Source organism: Bubalus kerabau, chromosome 1 (genome assembly GCF_029407905.1).
Source record: "Bubalus kerabau isolate K-KA32 ecotype Philippines breed swamp buffalo chromosome 1, PCC_UOA_SB_1v2, whole genome shotgun sequence".
Taxonomy (NCBI): domain Eukaryota; kingdom Metazoa; phylum Chordata; class Mammalia; order Artiodactyla; family Bovidae; genus Bubalus; species Bubalus kerabau.
This window is the reverse complement of record NC_073624.1, coordinates 128920369-128935195: the sequence shown is the minus strand read 5'-3', so window position 1 is coordinate 128935195 and position 14827 is coordinate 128920369. Positions and strand designations below refer to the sequence as shown.

Sequence of the window (14827 nt, the reverse complement as noted above, 5' to 3'; positions counted from 1 at the left end):
AGGATGGGGAACACATGTATACCTGTGGCGGATTCATTTTGATATTTGGCAAAACTAATACAATTTTGTAAAGTTTAAAAATAAAATAAAATTAAAAAAAAATTGTCCGTAGTATTATCCCAAACCAATATTCAGTATACCACATCTTCCCAAGCAATACTCTGACTTGGAAATAAGAGATCCTGCTAGATTAGGAAATGAATGTGAGTTATAGTTCAGCCACCTGATAGATTAGTCTTCAGGTTTGGTTTTCAGAAATGATAGACCACTGGCTACAGGAGAAGGGCTTCCTTTAGGGCACTAATGAAACGTGCAGGGTCCCCACAGAGTCCTTAAAATACAAAGTTGGAGCAATGGCTGTGCTTTGCTGGAGCAGCCGTAAAGAGATACTCCATGCCCAAGGTAAGAGAAACCCAAGTAAGACAGTACGTGTTGCAAGAGGGCATCAGAGGGCAAACACACTCTCAAAAGCCATACTCACAGAAAACTAGTCAGTCTAATCACACTAGGACCACAGCGTTGTCTAACTCAATGAAACTAAGCCATGCCCCTGGGGCAACCCCAGACGGGCGGGTCATGGTGGAGAGATCTGACAGAATGTGGTCCACTGGAGAAGGGAATGGCAAACCACTTCAGTATTCTTGCCTTGAGAACCCCATGAACAGTATGAAAAGGCAAAATGATAGGATACTGAAAGAGAAACTCCCCAGGTCAGCAGGTGCCGAATATGCTACTGGAGATCAGTGGAGAAATAAACCAGAAAGAATAAAGGGATGGAGCCAAAGCAAAAACAATACCCAGCTGTGGATGTGACTGGTGATAGAAGCACGGTCCGATGCTGTAAAGAGCAATATTGCACAGGAACCTGGAATGTCAGGTCCATGAATCAAGGCAAATTGGAAGTGGTCAAACAAGAGATGGCAAGAGTGAATGTCGATATTCTAGGAATAAGCGAACTAAAATGGACTGGAATGGGTGAATTTAACTCAGATGACCATTATATCTACTACTGTGGGCAGGAATCCCTCAGAAGAAATGGAGTGGCCATCATGGTCAACAAAAGAGTCTGAAATGCAGTACTTGGATGCAATCTCAAAAACGACAGAATGATCTATGTTCGTTTCCAAGGCAAACCGTTCAATATCACAGTAATCCAAGTCTATGCCCTAACCAGTAACGTTGAAGAAGCTGAAGTTGAACGGTTCTATGAAGACCTACGAGACCTTTTAGAACTAACACCCAAAAAAAGAAGTCCTTTTCATTATAGGGGGACTGGAATGCACAAGTAGGAAGTCAAGAAACACCTGGAGTAACAGGCAAATTTGGCCTTGGAATATGGAATGAAGCAGGGCAAAGACTAATAGAGTTTTGCCAAGAAAATGCACTGGTCATAGCAAACACCCTCTTCCAACAACACAAGAGAAGACTCTATACATGGACATCATCAGATTGTCAACACCGAAATCAGACTGATTATATTCTTTACAGCCAAAGATGGAGAAGCTCTATACAGTCAGCAAAAACAAGACCAGGAGCTGACTGTGGCTCAGATCATGAACTCCTTATTGCCAAATTCAGACTTAAATTGAAGAAAGTAGGGAAAACCACTAGACCATTCGGGTATGACCTAAATCAAACCCCTTATGATTATAGAGTGGAAGTGAGAAATAGATTTAAGGGACTGGATCTGATAGATAGAGTACCTGATGAACTATGGAAGGTTCGTGACATTGTACAGGAGACAGGGATCAAGAAAATCCCCATGGAAAAGAAATGCAAAAAAGCAAAATGGCTGTCTGGGGAGGCCTTACAAATAACTGTGAAAAGAAGAGAAGCAAAAAGCAAAGGAGAAAAGGAAAGATATAAATATCTGAATGCAGAGTTCCAAAGAATAGCAAGAAGAGATAAGAAAGCCTTCCTCAGCAATCAATGCAAACAAATAGAGGAAAACAACAGAATGGGAAAGACTAGAGATCTCTTCAAGAAAATCAAAGATACCAAAGGAACATTTCATGCAAAGATGGGCTCGATAAAGGACAGAAATGGTATGGACCTAACAGAAGCAGAAGATATTAAGAAGAGATGGCAAGAATACACAGAAGAACTGTACAAAAAAGGTCTTCACAACCCAGATAATCATGATGGTGTGATCACTGACCTAGAGCCAGACATCCTGGAATGTGAAGTCAAGTGGGCCTTAGAAAGCATCACTACAAACAAAGCTAGTGGAGGTGATGGAATTCCAGTTGAGCTATTCCAAATCCTGAAAGATGATACTGTGAAAGTGCTGCACTCAATATGCCAGCAAATTTGGGAAACTCAGCAGTGGCCACAGGACTGGAAAAGGTCCGTTTTCATTCCAATCCCAAAGAAAGGCAATGTCAAAGAATGCTCAAACTACCACACAATTGCACTCATCTCACATGCCAGTAAAGTAATGTTCAAAATTCTCCAAGCCAGGCTTCAGCAATATGTGAACCGTGAACTTGCAGATGTTCAAGCTGGTTTTAGAAAAGGCAGAGGAACCAGAGATCAAATTGTCAACATCTGCTGGATCATGGAAAAAGCAAGAGAGTTCCAGAAAAACATCTATTTCTGCTTTATTGACTATGCCAAAGCCTTTGACTGTGTGGATCACAATAAACTGTGGAAAATTCTGAAAGAGATGGGAATACCAGAACACCTGATCTGCCTCTTAAGAAATTTGTATGCAGGTCAGGAAGCAACAGTTAGAACTGGACATGGAACAACAGACTGGTTCCAAATAGGAAAAGGAGTTCATCAAGGCTGTATATTGTCATCCTGTTTGTTTAATTTAACTTCTATGCAGAGTACATCATGAGAAACGCTGGACTGGAAGAAACACAAGCTGGAATCAAGATTGCCGGGAGAAATATCAATAACCTCAGATATGCAGATGACACCACCCTTATGGCAGAAAGTGACAAGGAACTAAAAAGCCTCTTGATGAAAGTGAAAGTGGAGAGTGAAAAGGTTGGCTTAAGGCTCAACATTCAGAAAACGAAGATCATGGCATCCGGTCCCATCACTTCATGGGAAATAGATGGGGAAACAGTGGAAACAGTGTCAGACTTTATTTTTCTGGGCTCCAAAATCACTGCAGATGGTGACTGCAGCCATGAAATTAAAAGACATTTACTCCTTGGAAGGAAAGTTATGACCAACCTAGATAGCATATTCAAAAGCAGAGACATTACTTTGCCAACAAAGGTTCGTCTAGTCAAGGCTATGGCTTTTCCTGTGGTCATGTATGGATGTGAGAGTTGGACTCTGAAGAAGGCTGAGTGCCGAAGAATTGAAGCTTTGGAACTGTGGTGTTGGAGAAGACTCTTGAGAGTCCCTTGGACTGCAAGGAGATCCAACCAGTCCATTCTGAAGGAGATCAGCCCTGGGATTTCTTTGGAAGGAATGATGCTGAAGCTGAAACTCCAGTACTTTGGCCACCTCATGAGAAGAGTTGACTCATTGGAGAAGACTCTGATGCTGAGAGGGATTGGGGGCAGGAGGAGAAGGGAATGACAGAGGATGAGATGGCTGGATGGCATCACCGACTCGATGGACGTGAGTCTGAGTGAACTCCGGGAGTTGGTGGTGGACAGGGAGGCCTGGCGTGCTGCGATTCATGGGGTCACAAAGAGTCGGACATGACTGAGCAACTGATCTGATCTGATCTGAAAGCCCTGACATCATTATTTCCTTTCCCTAAGTTCTCCACAATACTTTGGACCGACCAAGCAGCCCCATTATCCTCCTGTTTTCACCACAGTGCTCTATGGCAGCAATTACCTGGTGCTCAGAGTCTTATTTTTTCTAGGCACCTGATTTCCAGTCCAACAGCCAATAATTTACATAAGTGTTCTGTCACCCCATGCCATGGCCACCAAGGTCCTCTTCCCATTGGAATAAGGGTCAATAATAACTTTAATTCAGATCAGAAGATGAATTCCACAGAACCCAGAATTAATTCCATTAATCCAGAGAACTCATCCTCAAGGTTCTATTCTTCTGGAACTACATATGTGCCAAGTTGCTTCAGTGGTGTCTGACTCTGTGTGACCCTATGCACCATAGATTTTCAGCCAATAAAGGAAAATAATACAGAGAAATTAGTAATGAGAAAAAAATTAGCCTCTCCATCTGTGGGAGAGGTGTCTCCAGTCCTGGAAGGCTCAGATAATTGGAACTTTCAACTATCATTCATGGATACTTCTGCTCGTTTCTCATATTTTCTTTTTCCAAAATCACCTACCTATGTTTACCTGCTTGTGTTTTCTGATAGACTTTAAACAAACAGTTTTACATTTGGAAGATGCTAAATAGAGTCTAAAAGTGCTGATGTTACTTTTGGCACTGGGAGTCTAATAGTTCTTATTTCTATGTCAGGTTTTATTGCATTGGCTCAAAATTACAGAACATTGTTAGAGAATAATGGTGAAGAGGAGTAGCACTGTTTGTTTTTAATTATAACTGGGATGCTCAAACTCTACTTTTATTTTTTATGTATTTTAGCAGGTGAGTATGAGACTGGATATTGTTATAAATATTCTTTCTGTCCAAAAGCTACCCATTAGTTTATTAAAGAATTTTATTTAAATAAAAGAAAGCTTAAATTTATTATTGCTTTTTTAAAAGATACATTGGAACTTTCCTGACCCCACTCGGATGGTAAAGCGTCTGCCTACTATGCAGGAGACCCGGATTTGATCCCTGGATTGGGAAGATCCCCTGGAGAAGGAAATGGGAGCCCACTGCAGTACTCTTGCCTGGAAAATCCCATGGACGAAAGAGTCTGGTAGGCTACAGTCCATGGGGTCAAAAAGATTCGGACACGACTTCACTTTCACTTTAAAAGATACGTCAAGTTGATTTTTCCTTTTTTTTTTTTTTTTTTTTTTGCCACATCATACAGCATGCGGAACTTCTGTGAACAGGGCATGAACCTGTAGCCCTACGGTGGAGGTGCAGAGTCTTAACCTCTAGACTGCCGGGGAAGTCCACATGAAGTTGATTCTATGTTACACGATTTTTCTTTTCCATTTGATATAAAGGTAGAGAAGTAAACCTGCATATTCCTATGTAAAGCAGCTGTCCTGCTTGCATTCTAAACTGGTAAAGAAAGAGGAGGCGGGACCCCTTTCAGATCAAAGCCTCCCTGTGTGTCCAGTGATGCCCTGAGCTAGAGCACCTCTTTGGGATGTTGAGATTACTGGAACCGTGTGCTCTGTCCCACTGATCCTTGGCTTTTCTGGTTCTCCAGAAAGTCTGTTCCTTCAATTTCCCAACATTGTGGAAACTGCCGTCCCTCACCTTGCCACAGTAATAAAAAGAAACATCTTGAATTTAAGACTACAATTATTAAAACAATATCAGATTGATGCTAGACTAGACTGATGACTGGATCAAAATATAAAATCTGGAAACACATCTTCGAATGTAGAACTAGCATTAGAATATGATGATGGTAGTATCACTAATCATCAGGAAAAGGAGAAATTGTTTTATAAATGGTCCTAAGAAATAAGAAAAAATGAATTATTTGGAAAAATAATTTTGATGTATTTTACTATCCATTCATTATTTGAATTAACATCAGCTAGATCAATGAGTTAAATGAAAAAATTAAAAATCACATAAAAATGAGAAAATATAATGTCTGTGGTATAGAGAGTGTTTCTTATTTAGCTAATACAAAGAAGATACCACACACACAAACAGCATAATGAAATGACTACATAAAAATATTTGCTTTGAATAGAGCAAGGAAGCCCCACAAATCAATAAAAAAAGTGTTAATATTCCAGTAGGTAAGTTGACAAAGGATACGTACTATTAATAAGTGAAAGTGTTAGTCACTTAGTCATGTCTGATTTTGTGATCCCATGGACTGTAGTTTGCCAGGCTCCTCTGTCCATGGAATTCTCCAGGGAAGAATACTGGAGTAGGCTGCCACTCCCTTTTTCAAGGGATCTTCCCAACCCAGGGATTGAACCAGAGTCTCCTGCAATACAAGCAGATTCTTTACCATGTGAGCCACCAGGGAAGCCCTATGTATAATTAATACAAAGATCCAAAAATACAGCAGGTTGAATAAACAGAGGAGCCTGGCAGGCTCTGTGGGGTCGCAAACAGTCAGACACAACTAAACAACAAACACTTTCACATTTTTTTTCAAAGACAATAAAAGTCTTTCTTGAATAACAATCCTAAAGTTAGGGGTCCGGCAGGTTGAGACAACTCTGCTTTAAGACCTAAGTTACTTCTAGATTGTCGTTCCATTCCATCATGACAAGTTTCCCTGTCTGCATGGTGGGACGAGTTGCGGATGTATCTGTTTATCAGGAAGAAAAGAACATCCCTCACTCTGTGGGTGAGGTGAGAGTTGTGCACATTATATGAGTGAGAATTTGTTGTTGTTGTTGTTGTTGTTTTTAATTTAAATTTATTTATTTTAATTGGAGGCTAATTACTTTACAATATTGTATTGGTTTTTGCCGTACATCAACATGAATCCGCCACGGGTGTACACGTGTTCCCAATCCTGAACCCCCTCCCACCTCCCTCCCCATACCATCCCTCTGGGTCATCCCAATGCTCCAGCCCCAAGCATCCTGTATCTTGCATTGAACCTGGACTGGTGATACATTTCTTATATGATATTATACATGTTTCAATGCCATGCTCCCAAATCATCCCACCCTCTCCCTCTCCCATAGAGTCCAAAAGACTGTTCTATACATCTGTGTCTCTGAATTGAAAGAGATATGTGTACCCCAATGTTCATTGCAGCACTTTTATAATAGGCAGGACATGGAAGCAACCTAGATGTCCATCAGCAGAGGAATGGATAAGAAAGCTGTGGTACATATACACAATGGAGTATTACTCAGCCATTAAAAAGAATACATTTGGATCAGTTCTAATGAGGTGGATGAAACTGGAGCCGATTATACAGAGTGAAGTAAGCCAGAAAGAAAAACACTAATACAGTATACTAACACATATATATGAGTGAGAATTTAGATACATGGGTACAGTCAGCAAGGGAGGTGGGAACTGCAGTGTGAGCTATGTGGCCACGAGCCCAGCATTGCTGTTCTGATGGGAGAACGATCACCTGCATTCACTATGGAGCAAATACACAGTGTCAGTAAATATGAGGAAATACACAAAGCTCATTAGCAACCAAAGAAACACACATTAAAACTTACGTGACATAATACCTTTCATGCCTCAAGTAAGCAAAGATTCTTCAACATAATAAAACAAGTTGAAATGTGACACTCTGCTAAATTGTCTGTGGGGATCAGGATGGACAGACTTCCTTGAAAGCAATTTAGCTATTTCAGTTCAGTTCAGTTCAGTTGCTCAGTCATGTCTGACTCTTTTGACCCCATAAATTGCAGCATGCCAGGCCTCCCTGTCCATCACCAAGTCCCGGAGTTCACTCAAACTCATGTCCATCAAGTTGGTGATGCCATCCAGCCATCTCATCCTCTGTCGTCCCCTTCTCCTCCTGCCCCCAATCCCTCCCAGCATCAGAGTCTTTTCCAATGAGTCAACTCTTCTCATGAGGTGGCCAAAGTACTGGAGTTTCAGCTTCAGCATCAGTCCTTCCAAAGAATACCCAGGACTGATCTCCTTTAGAATGGACTGGTTGGATGTCCTTGCAGTCCAAGGGACTCTCAAGAGTCTTCTCCAACACCACAGTTCAAAAGCATCAATTCTTCAGCACTCAGCTTTCTTCACAGTACAACTCTCACATCCATACCTGACTACTGGAAAAACCATAGTCTTGACTAAACGGACCTTTGTTGGCAAAGTAATGTCTCTGCTTTTCAATATGCTATCTAGGTTGGTCATAACTTTCCTTCCAAGGAGTAAGCGTCTTTTAATTTCATGGCTGCAGTCACCATCTGCAGTGATTTTGGAGCCCCCAAAAATAAAGTCTGACACTGTTTCCACTGTTTCCCCATCTATTTGCCATGAAGTGATGGGATCAGGTGCCATGATCTTAGTTTTCTGAATGTTGAGCTTTAAGCCAACTTTTTCACTCTTCTCTCAGCTATTTAAACAAGACCTTAAAATATTCATACCTTGGAGTAATAGGTAAATATATCTATATCAATGCATGATATAAGGAATTCAGTACTAGAGCCATGTGCGAGAATTATATTAATAAGTGCTAACATTTATTAAAGGTCTACTTTGAACCAAGATTATTCCTATGTCCTCTACTTATATTATCTAATTTAATTCTAAAACCTGGTTTTGAGATACTGCTATAGTATCCCATTTTATTGATGTGGATATGGACTCAGAGAGGTTAAGTAACTTGTCTGAAATCACAGAGGTAGTAGATATTTGAATTGTGATTCAAATCGTAATCCAGGTCTTTCTAACATCAGAGCCCTAGCTGTTGATAAAGTTCAGTTCAGTTCAGTCACTCATTCGTGTCTGACTCTTTGTGACCCCATGGACTGCAGCACATCAGGCCTGTCCATCACCAACTCACGGAATTTACTCAAACTCATGTCCATTGAGTTGGGGATGCCATCCAACCATCTCATCCTCTGTCATCCCCTTCTCCTCCTCCTTTCAATCTTTTCCAGTGTCAGGGTCTTTTCAAAGGAGTCAGTTCTTCATATCTGGTGGCCAAAGTATTGGAGTTTCAGCTTCAGCATCAGTCTTTCCAATGAATATTCAGGACTGATTTCTTTTAGGATGGACTGGTTGGATCTCCTTGCAGTCCAAGGGACTCTCAAGAGTCTTCTCCAACACCACAACTCAAAAACATCAATTCTTCAGCACTCAGCTTTCTTTATGGTCCAACTCTCACATCCATACATGACTACTGGAAGAACCATAGCTTTGACTAGACGGACCTTTGTTGTCAAAGTAATGTCTCTGCTTTTTAATATGCTAAGTTGGTCATAACTTTTGATAAAGTTAACATTTTACATTACTGGGGAAAGGATGGGTTTTTAATGCATAGTGTTAGGAAAACTGACATTTCATTTAGAATAAAATTACCTCTTACACCAATGATTTGAAATAATTTTCAGTTCATGAACCACTTAAAGCATCTGATGAGAAATTGAAACTTTTCTCTCTTTCACATACATGCATACACACACCACAAACACACACATCTATATACAAAGACAAGTATGTACACACAGATTCTTCTATGTAGTTCCAGTGGGTTTTAGAACCAGGAACCATGAACTTGAAAAGAACTATCAAATGGTAATGTGAATTCCAGATGGATTGAAGTTTTAGAATTAAAATTAAACATAAAAATAGCCTTTGTGTGCATGAAGAGATAAGGCACCTAAATATCCAGCCTTGGTTCCTTAACATGAAAAAACTTGAATGAAATTTTTGGCCAATGCAATATGTATTCTATAAATATTTCCAAATAGACATATGCATTGGTGAAAATAACTTCATACATTTGGAGTTATTAATGAATTTCTATTCATAACACCAAAACAGACACCATGGGGAAAAGGTGAAGAGATGTAAGTATTTTAATTGTTTATTTATTTGTTTTAATTTTAAAATTATTTTTGTAGATGAATAAGTATACATTGTGTTGAATTTCTCATTACTTAATATGACTAATTACCTAACTGTGTGATTAATGGAATTATTTTTAAATGTACATTTTTGTTGTCATTGTTAACAACATAGCACCCCAGCATGTCTAGTTTTCTCCTTTGCTGCTGCTAAGTTGTTTCAGTCGTGTCTGACTCTGTGCGACCCCATAGACAGCAGCCCACTAGGCTCCTCTGTCCCTGGGATTCTCCAGGCAAGAACACTGGAGTGGGTTGCCATTTCCTTCTCCAATGCATGAAAGTGAAAAGTGAAAGTGAAGTCGCTTAGTTGTGCCCAACTCTTAGCGACCCCATGGACTGGAGCCTACCAGGCTCCTCCGTCCATGGGATTTTCCAGGCAAGGGTACTGGAGTGGGGTGCCATTGTGAGCATTGACTATCTTCTGAGCTGCATTCTAGACATGATGGTCAACAAGCTCAGGTCGACCTGGGGTAGACAGGCACACATCGGATGGCCGAGCCTGAAGCCTGCCCTGTGCCCAGTAAGTGCAGCGAGGATACCTGCTGACGATTCAGACCGGGCAGAGGATGGCTCTTGGGTTTGTCTCTTGAGGGTGCTGAGGGGTGAGTCCCTACAGGGAGAGTGGCAGAGAGAATTGAAACACAGAGGAGACAGAGTTGCAAAGTGAGGCAGGCACAAGCCAGTGGGGTGGTGGGGGCTGACTGTAGGGTCTGTGCTGTGTGCGCAGAAGCAGACAGTGGGCAGGCCCAGCTCTCAGAAGCACCTGCTTCCTGGAAGAGGTTTACGGAACGTTCTGCTCAGAGGAGGGAGGTGTGGGGTTAGAGTAAAGCCATCTGATGCTGCTGCTGCTGCTAAGTCGCTTCAGTCGTGTCTAACTCTGTGCGACCCCATAGACGGCAGCCCACCAGGCTCCCCCGTACCTGGGATTCTCCAGGCAAGAACACTGGAGTGGGTTAGTCCTGGGTAATAAACTCGGATTTCAGATGTGAATGTGCTTGGGGACTGAAATTTACTTGTTACAGGAGTCGTGTCCTTGGAAGAAGGTGGGAAAAGCTTTATGTGAGCCTTAATGAGTTTGGTTATATAGGAGTTTGATTTCCATCTCATAAATAATAAACAGCCCTCAATATGCTAATTTCAACTTCCTTTCAATTGCTTGTATTCATCTTGCAAAAAAAGTAATCAAGAAAAATATGGGAAATGCCATCTCCCTGTTGGAATGAAGCATCTCTTGGTTGGTACAATATGTTTGCTCCAAGGTTTAGAAGCTTATTAACTGTCTCTGCCTCATTGGTTTTTCTATTTAGACAATTCCTCCCCCATAATCTAATCAATGTTAAAGTGAAACATGACTTTAATTGAACAACACATAATAAGATTTGTTAAATTTGAAGTAGAATAATATGACTAAGTTCGAAACTTAGAAACAAACTGAGAAATTATTTCTCCGTGTTTCCTATGCATGCCTGTGCTCAGTCACTCAGTCGAGTCTGATTCTTTGCAATCCCATGGACTGTACCAGGCTCCTCAGTTCATGGGATTTTCCAGGCAAGAATATTGTAGTGGGTTGCCATTTCCTACTCCAGGGGATCTTCCCAACCCAGGGACCGAACTCGGGTCTCCTGTGTCTCTTGCAGGAGGATTTCTTAGCACTGAACCACCTAGGAAGCCCCTATAGTTAGTCACATATCTTTATTGATAATTTTTTAAACATTTTAAGCATTTTAAAAATTGAAGTAGAGTTCATTTATAATGTGTTAGTTTCAGATGTACAGTAACGTGATTCAGTTATACATGTATATATTCTTTTTCAGATTCTTTCCTTTTATAGATTATTACAAAATATTGACTATAGTTCCCTGTGCTATACAGTAGATCCTTGTTGTTTAGCTATTTTATACATAATAGTGTGTATCTGTTAATTCCAAACTCCTAATTTATCCCCCATATCCTCTATGGTAACCATAAGTTTGTTTTCTATGTCTGTGAGTCTATTTCTGTTTTATAAGTAAGTTCATTTGTCTCTTTTGATCATTTTTACTGTGGTATCTTTTATAAGAAAGATATTCAATGTGTACAAGGGATAGATTAACTTTATCATGTCACTTGGGAATACAATGGAGATGGAGAAACAGGAAACCACTAGGTTTTATTTATTTTTTATTTCCACAGTGTTTGACTTGGTCCTTTTCTCTTCATCCCATTTCTACTGCCCAAGGTCAAATCTATTGTAAAACTCCCAAGCTGGTTTTCTGTTCAAGTCCTTGTGATGCGACCCCATCCTTCTTGCTGGTCATGTTGTCCACAATTAATTCACCTGGACTCTCGCTGAGCTATAGAGCTTCTTTGGTGGCTCAGTGGTAAAGAATTCAACTGCCAAAATCAGAAGATTTCCTGGAGGAGGAAGTGGCAACCCACTCCAGTATTCTTGCCTGGGAAATCCTATGGACAGAGGAGCCTGGCGGGCTACAGTCCATGGGGCAACAAAAGACTCAGACACAACTTAGTGAGTAAACAAAAACAACAGCTGTGGGTTCATGGAATACTCACAGCTCCTCAAACAGGATTTGCTCTGGTATCCTGTTTGTCTCTGCATGTGCTTTTTTTTTTTTTTTAAGGCTTTATTGAATTTGTTGCAACTTTGCCTCTGTTTCATGTTTTGGTTTTTGGTTTTTGGCTGTGAGGCATGTGAGATCTTGGCTCCCCAAACAGGAATCAAACCCCCAACCCCTGCACTGGAAGGCAAAGGCTTAACCACTGGGCCACCAAGGAAGTCCCACACTATTTCTTCTATCTGAATTTCTCACCTGTCTCCTCTCTGTCCATCTCATAGTGTAAGAATTAAGAAGATGTTAATTTTGCAGCTGATGGTCATTATTCAAATCCCTGGACTGCCACTGTTGAGCTGTGGATGCTTGCTGCTGCTAAGTCACTTCAGTCGTGTCTGACTCTGTGCAACCCCATAGACGGCAGCCCACCAGGCTCCTCTGTCCCTGGGATTCTCCAGGCAAGAACACTGGAGTGGGTTGCCATTTCCCTCTCCAAGGCATGAAAGTGAAAAGTGAAAGTGAAGTCGCTCAGTTGTGTCCGACCCCCAGTGACCCCATGGACTGCAGCCCACCAGGCTCCTCCGTCCATGGGATTCTCCAGGCAAGAGTACTGGAGTGGGGTGCCATTGTGGATGCTTAGGCACGTTCATCTCTCTGGGTCTCATTTTCTTCATCTGAAATTGGAATAATGAAAAGATTCACTTCACAGAATTATTATGAAAGTGATATGAGACAATGCATGCGATTGGGTCAGTGCATAATGCATTCTAAATAGCCAATACTGTTTCACTCTTAGCATAACTACAATTATTATTGCTATATTTAAAAATTAATTTTTTGTCAGAGTATAGTTGATTTACAATGTTGTGCTAGATTCTGCTGTACAGCAAAATGAATCAGTTATATAATATATATATATATATATATAAATGTAAATATATATCCACTCTTCTTTAGATTCTTTTCCCATATAGGTCACTACAGAGTATTGAGTAGAGTTCCCTGTACTATATAACAGGTTCTTATTAGTTACCTATTTTATAATAGTAGTGTGTATATGTCAATCTCAATCTCTCGATTTATTGCCATTTATCAATGATCATTTTATTCTCCTTTCTGTGTAACCATTTTGTTCCCTAGGTGTGCTCAATCGCTCAGCCATGTCCAACTCTTTGGGACCCCATGGACTGTAACCCACCAGGCTCCTCTGTCCATGGAATTTTTCAGGCAAGAATATTGGATCTAGTTGCCATTTCCTATTCCAGGGGATTGTCCCAACCCAGGGATCAGTGGTAATAGACTCAGGAAGAATGGAGATAAGATGTCTTTGGAAGGTTGGTTCATCCCTGTTCAGTCCCTACAGCAGCCCTGGAATTCCTAGAGATGCAGAGACCATTTTCGTGGTAGGGATGACAGCTGATATCGTATCACACCATTTATGTCTTTCATAGCACTTCTCTGGGGCTTGGGTTCTCACACTTGTCTTAAATTCAAACAAGCAACACCCTGCAGTGATGGAAAGCTTCCACACTGAAGGAAAGGAAGTTGACCTCAAGCTTTAACTCATCAAAACTCAGGTGATATCCTGGGACGAATGACTTCATCTCCCTGAGCTCAGCTCCTGATTTATTAAAAAAAAAAAAAAAAGAAAGAAAGAAAGCAAGCAAAAAAACAAGAGGATTACCTTATGTGGTCTCTAAGTATCTTTCCAGTCCTAGGGTTCTGTGGTTCTACATGGGGAAACTCACTGTTTCTGCTGTCTGCATACTCAGGCGGCTTCATGGTGTGTGCTGAGTCAGGCCTACTCCATCGGGGGGCACGCTGAGGCCACCCGTATCACTTCAGCTCAGCAGAGGACAGTGGCTTCAGAGTCTGTGGGAGAGAAGGCCTCAGGCTTTCTAAGAGGCTGTCTTTCAGATGTCTGTGTGTACAGACATATATAATATACCTGTTTTAAAATACAGTTCAGAGCCTGAGAGGACGTCGCAGTTGAGCCATTGAGAAGAAAAACTGCCATGTCCACTTCTTTGGCAAAACCTCAGATGTGTGGCCTCCTGGCCAAATGTCTGCGATTTCATATTGTTGGAGCATTCATGGTCTCCCTGAGGTTTGCAACTTTCTATAAGTTTGCTGTGGCTGAAAAAAGAAAGAAGGCATATGCAGACTTCTACAGAAATTATGATTCCATGAAAGATTTTGAGGAGATGAGGAAGGCTGGTATCTTTCAGAGTGCAAAGTGATTTGGAATATAAATAATTTCTTTGGGTTGAGTTCCTTGGAAGTTTGTCACTTTCCTGTGTTCCTGAACTATGAAACTATGACTATCTGGGGTGAGAAATAGTCTCTCAATAAATAAACAATTAACAAATACTGTGGACAAAAAAAATAAAATAAAATAAAATACAGTTCAATACTATTTAACTAAGGTTGAATATTTATCCTCTATAGAACTTTCCAGAATCTTTTTTTTTTTTAAGGAGACTCTTGAGAGTCCCTTGGACTGCAAGGAGATCAAACCAATCAATCCTAAAGGAAATCAATCCTGAATATTTGTCGCAAGTACTGATGCTGAAACTAACAGTCTGGCCACCTGATGTGAAGAGCTGATTCTTTGGAAAATACCTTGATGCTGGGAAAGACTGAAGGCAAAAGAAGAGAGGGGGCAGAGGATGCGATGGT

The 14827-nt window shown here is 40.9% G+C and overlaps 1 protein-coding gene across 1 annotated transcript; it reads left to right on the top strand.

The window, feature by feature from the left end:
* Positions 1-14132: 14132 nt before the first annotated feature.
* Positions 14133-14458, top strand: LOC129641804 (cytochrome c oxidase subunit 6C-like). Its single transcript, XM_055566410.1, has one exon. The coding sequence runs from the start codon at positions 14164-14166 to the stop codon at positions 14386-14388; it is 225 nt and encodes a 74-aa protein (XP_055422385.1). The 5' UTR covers positions 14133-14163; the 3' UTR covers positions 14389-14458.
* The last annotated feature ends 369 nt before the right edge of the window (positions 14459-14827 follow it).

What these genes read in the sequence shown, in the direction of transcription:
- LOC129641804 (XM_055566410.1), top strand. Translation starts at nt 14,164, where the DNA reads ATGTCCACTTCTTTGGCAAAACCTCAGATGTGTGGCCTCCTGGCCAAA.